The sequence below is a fragment of the Sprattus sprattus genome (genome assembly GCF_963457725.1).
Source record: "Sprattus sprattus genome assembly, chromosome: 14".
Classification (NCBI taxonomy): domain Eukaryota; kingdom Metazoa; phylum Chordata; class Actinopteri; order Clupeiformes; family Clupeidae; genus Sprattus; species Sprattus sprattus.
In genome coordinates this window covers 19,642,297-19,650,628 of record NC_137912.1, presented here as the reverse complement: position 1 = coordinate 19,650,628, position 8,332 = coordinate 19,642,297, and the positions used below count along the sequence as shown (strand labels likewise).

The 8,332-nt window shown below is 47.3% G+C and overlaps 1 protein-coding gene across 1 annotated transcript in view; it reads right to left on the bottom strand.

Moving 5' to 3' along the window:
• The window catches only part of LOC308375555 (kinesin-like protein KIF21A), a 40,611-nt gene that overhangs the window by 11,295 nt on the left and 20,984 nt on the right, over positions 1–8,332 (bottom strand). Inside the window, exons 4-19 of the mRNA XM_080851721.1 lie at positions 8,288–8,332; positions 7,987–8,124; positions 7,103–7,270; positions 6,058–6,173; positions 5,590–5,785; positions 5,063–5,252; positions 4,891–4,954; positions 4,395–4,598; positions 3,388–3,435; positions 2,597–2,672; positions 2,360–2,474; positions 1,969–2,157; positions 1,340–1,539; positions 1,019–1,126; positions 667–735; positions 4–78 (exon numbers count right to left, since the gene is read on the bottom strand). The exon at positions 8,288–8,332 is cut by the window's right edge and continues 105 nt beyond it. Of these exons, the coding sequence (XP_080707847.1) occupies positions 4–78; positions 667–735; positions 1,019–1,126; positions 1,340–1,539; positions 1,969–2,157; positions 2,360–2,474; positions 2,597–2,672; positions 3,388–3,435; positions 4,395–4,598; positions 4,891–4,954; positions 5,063–5,252; positions 5,590–5,785; positions 6,058–6,173; positions 7,103–7,270; positions 7,987–8,124; positions 8,288–8,332 (2,001 nt within the window). The remainder of the gene's footprint in view (positions 1–3; positions 79–666; positions 736–1,018; positions 1,127–1,339; positions 1,540–1,968; positions 2,158–2,359; positions 2,475–2,596; positions 2,673–3,387; positions 3,436–4,394; positions 4,599–4,890; positions 4,955–5,062; positions 5,253–5,589; positions 5,786–6,057; positions 6,174–7,102; positions 7,271–7,986; positions 8,125–8,287) is intronic.

Here is an 8,332-nt window from a genome sequence, read left to right as displayed (position 1 = left end):
CTGATGGGGCTCTGGGAGACTCGCTTTCCGGCTCGGCTTACCTGAGGCCGGCCTCACCTGTCGCCTCAGTGCTGTCACCTGACACAGGAAAAGAACACCACACACTTGATCTCACGTTACAAGTTACAATACATACAAGTTGAACCAGCTGGTCTACTCTTTCTTGTTCCAAGTGAGTTTGCGTTCAGACAGCCTCTGCCATATTACAGAGGGCTAGACCAGGCTAGGCTAGGTGTTGAGGCAATACAGTAATGAAATACTTCTGGGCCAGGCTAGGCTAGGGCTGCAGTTGGATAAGATGGGTCATCATCTTTCCTTAACCACTTTTCCTAAGTCCATCTTTCCTCGACCTCATGATGTTTCCCATTGAGGTCAAGGAAACGACATCCGCAGTGCTAAGAGAATTCGACTGCACATATACTAGGCTACCAATTATGGGAAGGCAGATGTTTAATGGCGTTGGTCACGTTGATCAGTTGCTGACTGGGTTGTTGGGTTTAGCTAGGTGTTGATGTAGTGAAGTTAAAGGGTACTGTGGGCTAAGCTAAGTGCAGATGCAGTGGTGTGAAGGGGTACTGTGGGCTAGGCTAGGCTAGGTGTTGATGTAGTGGAGTTATGGGGTACGGTGGGCTAGGCTAAGCTCTGCATGGGGACAGTGTCTCTCACCTCCTCTGTCCTCCTGCGCAGAATAAGATCATGCTGTCTCTTCTGGGCCTCCAGCTGCTTCACCACATGCTGAGGAAAGGAGAGAGACAAGCGAGTGAGTGAGTGTAGCTGTACAGCACATCATACCAGCAGACTGTTCCAACACCATTACCTTAATATTCAGCATGCTTTTCCATGAGTACAGTCTTTGTTGCCACAAAGAAGTTAAACAGGGCAAAATGCCTCCAGAAAATCAGTATACCTGTGTGTGTGTGGTGATCAGTGGGGTTCATGTGTCAGTTGTGTGATGACGTGTGTGTGGTGTTCAGTGGGGTTCATGTGTCAGTTGTGTGATGTGGGCTCTCTAGCTCACCTCCTGCTTGCGCTGGTCTTTCTTCAGCGTGGCGATCTCTCGGTTCCGCTTGGTTTCATTGGCACGGTTCCGCTCCTGCTGTTCCTTCATCTGTTTCATCAGGCCAACCTGACAGAACACACATGGGGGTCACTGTGACAATGAAAAAGCTAGGGGACAGGTACGCACACGCACATGCATTGGTTCTTCATCAGCAAGGAACTCGCTGTGTCTTTCACTCATACACACTCATACTGACACACCTACACACACACACACACACTGTAGTTTCTTGAGCCGTGTCCTCATACCGCACTAATTATTCAGCACACACACACACACCTTGGTCTTCTTCATCTCTCCCACGTCCAGCTGTAGTTTCTTGAGCTGTTTCTCGTACTGGGTCTGGTTCTTCAGTAGGCGGGCGTGCTCCTTCTGGGCCGACTGGAGTTTCTGCAGCTCCTTGTTCATCGAGCTTAGCCTGCGCTCGTACTCCACCTTGATCTTCTTCGCCTTCTCCTCCGTACACGTCTCCACCGAGCCTAAGCACCAATCACATGCACTCAGGGTCTCAGCCGGAAAGCCTAATTGTTCTTTTAGGACTTCCCTTAACAACACCATGTATTGTACGGTCTCTATTTTTAATATCAGGCTTCAAGTTTACGGGCTTGTGGTGGTGATCTATTATCTTGATCTGTAACACTTGGTCTGTGTGCGTATTGTATATTTATTTTGTATATTAAGTTTTATTATACGTGTATTATATGTGTAATTTAAGTTCAGAGTACTTATATGTTATGTTATTTTATTTTATGTTATGCTATGGTAGTTTGATGTGCGGTGTCTTGTCCTAAGAATTTCAGTGCCCAGTCTGACACTGTGTTTTTCTGTGCATCTGACAAATAAATACTTGAACTTGAACTTGAACATCACGAGTTTCTGCAAGTACTGCTGTGTCTGCGTCTACACACCCATGTTGTGCAGCACACGGTCTCTCTCCAGTTGTGTGTCTCTGATCTTGGTGTGCAACATCATGAGCTTCTGCTCGTACTGCTGCTTGAGTGTGTGTAGCCTCCTCTGGCTGTTCTCCAGCTCGTCGATCAGCTTCTGCTTGATGGCGATCTCACACGTGATGTTGGCCAGGTCTGCCTGGAAGTTCTCTGTAGGACACATAAGAGATTAAGTATCCGCACACACACACAATCAGATTAATCTGATTTGAGTACGTACACACAAATTACACACACATAGACCAAACTATACTGTTAATAGATGAGCCGAGTAATTCCCCCTCTCGTCCAGCTCAGAGTCAGATTTGTCCGACACACACGCACAAAGTAGATGAGCAGAGTTATGTCTGACCTTCCCCTTTCTCGTCCAACTCAGAGTCGGACTCTTCTAAGCTCTCCTCCCCCTCCATCTCACTCTCCTCATCCTCTCCCTCGTTCTCCTCTCCTTCATCATGGTCACTGCCCTCCTGTGAAACACACACAGATGAATAAATATACATTTTTACACACACACACACACACACACACACACACACACACACAAATACATCACCCAATACACACATACACACACTCCATGTTGACCCACCCCGTCTGCCTCCTCACTGGTGCGTTCATGCCCCTCCCTCTCCTGATCGTTGTCTGGCGTTTCTTCTCTGACCACGCTACAGGAGGAAACAGAATGTGAGATTGTTAAGACACACACACACACACACACACACACACACACACAGCAGTGGTGCTGGACAGTAAGTCACATTAGCCATAAGTGCCAAAAGCATCCTCAATCATGGGGAATTTCACAGAAGAGTAAAATCAATCAGCATTACTTTAAAGAAGATTACTGATGGGGTAAATGGGTTACTGTTGACATTGTGAGTGATTTAAGTTTGCACTTATTCAGGCAAAAGTAATACATGGTGATAGTCATTGTTGTCAGTAATTCACATGTTCTACAACAATATATAGTAACTGAGGACTACAGTACTGGTACAGGTAGTTACTGCAGCAACAGTCACCAGTAGTTACAGTTGTTAAACCCCACCTCTCCTGGTCAGAGAGAACTGAAGACAAGGAGTATTCAGTAATCTCTGCCCTGGCGATTACACAAACTCACCCTGAGGTCAAAGGTTATAGGTGAAAAGTTAAACTCTGCAGGGTTAGTCAGCTGACCCACAGAGTGAATGAGCCCTGATTGTTCTATGGAGACCCACACATACCACAAGAATCAAGGTTAGAGAGGAAAGAGCTGGAGACAGACAGACAGACAGACAGACAGACAGACAGACATGGGGGTGGGGTGGGGTGTTACTCCAGTGCAGGTCGGGGGTGAGTTTGGGGTGAGTGGGAGTGGGGGCGTCGGGTCATGACTGGGCAAACCTGTCGTGGTCCAGATCTTCTGAGTGACTCTCCTCCAGGTGCTGAAGCCTTCAGTGTGTGTGAGAAAGGGGCGAGGCACATACAGGGGGAGAGAGCAGCAGCAAGAGAGACCAGGTGAGTGAGGGAGTGAGGGAGTGATGGAGGGAGTAATGGAGAGAGGGAGAGAGGGAGGAAGAAAAGAGAATGGGGGGAGAGATGAAAGAGGGAGGAAGAAAGAGAAGAGGGAGAGAAAGAGGGGAGAAGGGAGGGAGGGAATACGAGAAAGAGAAGGAGAGCGAGAGAGCAGAAGGAGAGAGTGAAGGAGTTAAATAAAAGATGAGAGAGACAGATAAAAGTGGGGTGAGGTACTTCAACCATACTAAAATAACCACTTTGCACCATGAAGTCTGACAATAGGCTGACCACGCAGACACAGACACAGACACAGACACAGACACAGACACAGACACAGACACACACACACACACACACACACATCTCTAGTCTTGGCTCAGATCTTCCTCCCCTATCATTGTGGCATAATCATTGTGCTGTAACACTGAGCATTTATCACTACAGCCATTCAAACAAATTACCCCTTACACACACACACACACACCCCCTGGCAACAAATCATTAGAAGCTTGGGGTGTGAAGGGGGCAGAACTGGCATGGCGCCAGTCACTTATTAGCCACAACACACACAGTTTATCGTGACAACACACTCTGACACACCCTCTCCTGCGGCTGCATGGCAGCTTTAATGCATCTTCACCAGTTCTAACATGATAAAAGAGACCTCACATGCATACACACACACACACACACACACACACACACACACACACACACCTTAACTTTGACAACAGTAAAGACGCTTAGGTGCTGAAATGCACTCATCCGTCCTGATGAAAGACGCACACACGCACGCACGCACACCTCTTGACCATTTAGGTGTACTCACACTTGTCTGAACTTGGCAGAGAAAGACAAAGGCAAAACAAGGACACACACACACACACACACACCTCTTTTTTTTCTTCTTCTCCTTTTTCTTCAGCTTCTCCAGGTCCTTCTTGGCGATCTCCAGGATCTCCGAGGCCTCCTTCTCGGGGGCGCCGTGGGCGGAGGAGAAGTTTCCGGGCGGCCCGTAGAGGGAGGGGCGCGTGGAGGCCCGGGACAAGTTCCGCCTCAGACTCTCACTCATCGCTTCACTCTCCAGCAGCTTCGCCCTGCCGGCCAATTACAGCGCAGGAAAACATCACAAATCAGGGGTTTGACCAATCAGAGGAAAAGAAAACATTACAGATCACAAGTCTAACCAATCAGACAACAGGACAATAGCATATGATCAGGCAGAGCACGATAAAGTGTTTCAGTTAACAAATGTACACAGACATATGAAAAGGCATTATTTAATAAATCTGAATTTAAAACTTTAAAATTTTAAACTTTAAACTTTAAAAAATAAAACTTCACGGCAGTAGGTCTGGCATGCAAACAAGCTTTTAAGTGTAGTCTCACCTCAGCTCTTCAATCTCCTTGATGTAGTTTTGGATCATATTGCCAATCTCCTCGCTTCCCTCACCTACAAAAACAAAACAAAAAACAAAAGCAAATAATGAGTCCATCACCAGTGCATCTAAATAGAGAAGGATACATGCTACATGAAAGCACTGGTCCGTGGTGCACTCACCGGCGTTGCTGAGAGCCTGGCTGGCGTGTTGGCTGAGGAGCTGCGTGAGGCGCGTGCTCTGGGCCTCGATGGTCTCCTGCATGGCCTTCACACGCATGCGCAGGTTACTGTTCTCTGTCTGCAGCATGGCATTCTCATGCACCATGTCATTCACACCCTCCACACCGTCCTCTCCTACCATGCGCTTACCCTGCACACATAAATACATGTCACACTCCGAACACACAAACACATCACAGACACAAATACATCACACACACACAAACGAAAATCACGGTTCTAAGGATTCTGATCTGGCCTTCAGGCTTGGCAAGTGGCATGTCCCGTCTTATGCCAACATGAAAAAAGTTCTATTGACTTCAATGCATCTTACGACAAAACAAAACAGAAAACCCACTTGTTTTGGTCAATCTCAAAATTGCTATGCCAAGTCAGCCTTGAAAGTTGGAAACTCTGGATCATATCTCTTTACTGATCATTACATTCATTCACCTCTCTCTGTCTCTCACCCCCCCACCCAATCTCACCGTCTTGTACTCCATGAGTTCCATCTGTAGCCTGGCGATCTCGGTTCTGAGGGCGCTGATCTGCTGGCTGGCCCGATCCTGGTTGACCACCACCTTGTTCTTGATGTTCCGCGCCCGGTTGGCGTACTTCAGCGTGTTCAGTGTCTCCATGAAGTCGCGATCAGACGGACTGATGCAGGCGATCATCACCGTCTGACTGTAAGGGTTAGAACAGATGCTATGTTATTGTTAATAATCACCAGGCTGGACACATATCCATTTCAAACAATGCCGGAGAAGACAGTTTGCAGAAATGCCCATTCACAGGAGGAGTGAGTGTGTCTCATGGCATCTGAGGGGGGTGTTGACTCTCCACTGTTAGCCAACAACCCCAGCCCTAACCCAAACCCCCCCAACCTCCTCACCCTTGGATGCCCTGAGACAACTACCTGTTAGCCAACACCCCCCTCCCTTTCTCTAGACACTCACCTGTTCCCTCCAAGAGAGTCCTGGAGGAGCCGTGTGAGTTTGGAGTCTCGGTATGGTACGTGGGTCGAATGCTTACTACGGTCCCCCAAAGCACTGATCACGTTCCCCAGGGCCAGCTGGTGAATACCACAAACAAACAAACAAACAAACACACAGCAGTTGTCATAGATACTCACAATAAAACAAACACACAGAGTTACTCTTTGTGGACCTGCATTAACCCATCTGACCACCAGGGGGCACCCTCGCTGCAGCTCTGTTCCTTGGCAACAGGTGGATTTGAGGCACTGGTGTGGAATGACAGACTGGCCAGAGGAAAGTTTGTTGCCAGGGTAACGCCTGGGTCAGTCCCTCAACACTTCACCCTCCCAATGCCCGGGCACCTCTGACACACAGTTATTCAGACCCGACTGGCATTGAATCTCCACTTTAAAATACCAGTTTGTTGGATAAATGTATTTTTTTCCCCATACGTTTCTTCTTCCTTTGCCAGTATTTGATGGCACACCAAATTAAAATGTCATACTACTACACATATCATCACAGTGCTCATGAAGGTGGAATTTCATTTTCAGGAGCCGAAGAGCCAAAGCAGTTATTAAGAATATCACGGTCATCCAACTAAAAGAGAGGGCAGGACTTGGATAGAGAAGCAGAAATTGCAGCTTACTTTTATAATAACAGCATGGCTGCAACTCTCCTTTTCAACACTTGGATGTGCACAAGCAGCTTGTTATGATCATACATATTATTTCATTTGACTCATCATCTGGTAGCTCGGAGCATTCTGTCGTGCAAGACATTCCCTGCTATGAGCAGAGACTGAGGAATAGGCGGCTGCCAAATTGATGCCCTGGGTGCCCCTAAGGTCCCCTAAATGGCACCCACGGAAAACATGCAGGGGCCAGGACACAGTCAGCTGAGCAGGAGCGACGAAGGAAAAGGGGAATTACATGTTCTTATGAAATGATTACAATACTTAGAGCCCCAGAGGAGTTTTACCCCCCAGAGGGGCAGAAGAGTAGCTGGTGGGGCAGATTCTCACCAGGCCACAGTTGATGGAGATGGCCTCCTTGGCCCGGTCTCCGGTGGCGCCGGTCCGCTTCAGGCGCTCGGACCCGGCCAGGTCCACGAAGTGAAACTTTGCTGTGAGTGTCTCAAACTCGTTCATGTCAGACGAGCCATTGGCCAGTCGGTTGTCTGTCTCTCCATCCTGGGTGGAATGAAGAACAGTGGGGGAGGGGATTAAAACAGGCCCTTCTGTTTGTACAGCTACACGACCAGAACTCGCTGAAGACTCCAAGGGTGCGTTCGTAAATTCAACCTGGCACTCTGGAATGGCTCTCTGTAGTTAAAAAAGAGTGTTCCATCTGTCTATGAATTAATAAACAGTTTTGTATGGGTTTGTGTCTATTTTCATCCAATTTCAACATAGTTGTCCTTGTGATTCAACAGTGAGAATGATGAATATTGGAAGTGATTTTGTTGAATTACTACTTGTCGCCTGTAATTCACTGATAAGTCCGCAGCTATGGAACTTTACCAAAACAGTTTGTTTTTCTCAGTTAGCATGATGTCACACTCTGCTCCTCTGTCTTTTCAGCTGGAGTGCCAAGAGTGTACTCTGAACACTCTGAGAGTGTGACACTCTGTGAAAAAAACGAGTGCCAACGGCATTCCAATTTTCAAACGGTTTATGCCTGGAGCAGCTCACCCCAAAATGATATCAGGATATTAAAAATCCTACAACAACAAAAATTAAGACTTACATTCTGGAATCACAGAATTATACAAAACAAAAGAATATTCCTGACCCCTTTGACACAAAAAGCCTTTAGCGCCATCTGGATTATTAAAAGAAGAGACTCACAGAGACATAGATAAGGTTGTGTACCCCAGAGGGTAAGAGGTGTGTTGAAGGCTGCATACCTTGTCATTGGCGTTGGTGCAGACGCGCACCTGGCACAGGTGGATAGTGAAGATGGCGTGAGAGCGAGAACTCTGGGCATTCATATTGGTACTCGCAGTCGTACGGGACAGAGCGCCCAGCTTCAGACACTGGATCATCTGAGAGAGAGAGAGAGTGTTTCACAAGAGGTTTATAAAAGCACATAATAATATGAATAAGAAAGGCAAAGTTCACTCTTTATTCAGACAAGTATAATAATTTCAGACAAATCATATTTGTGTTTTCCTCATCCCCCACCACCACCACACCCCACACACTAACCTCTGCCTCTGAGGTGACGTTGCGTGTGGTGACCCCCACAGTGTA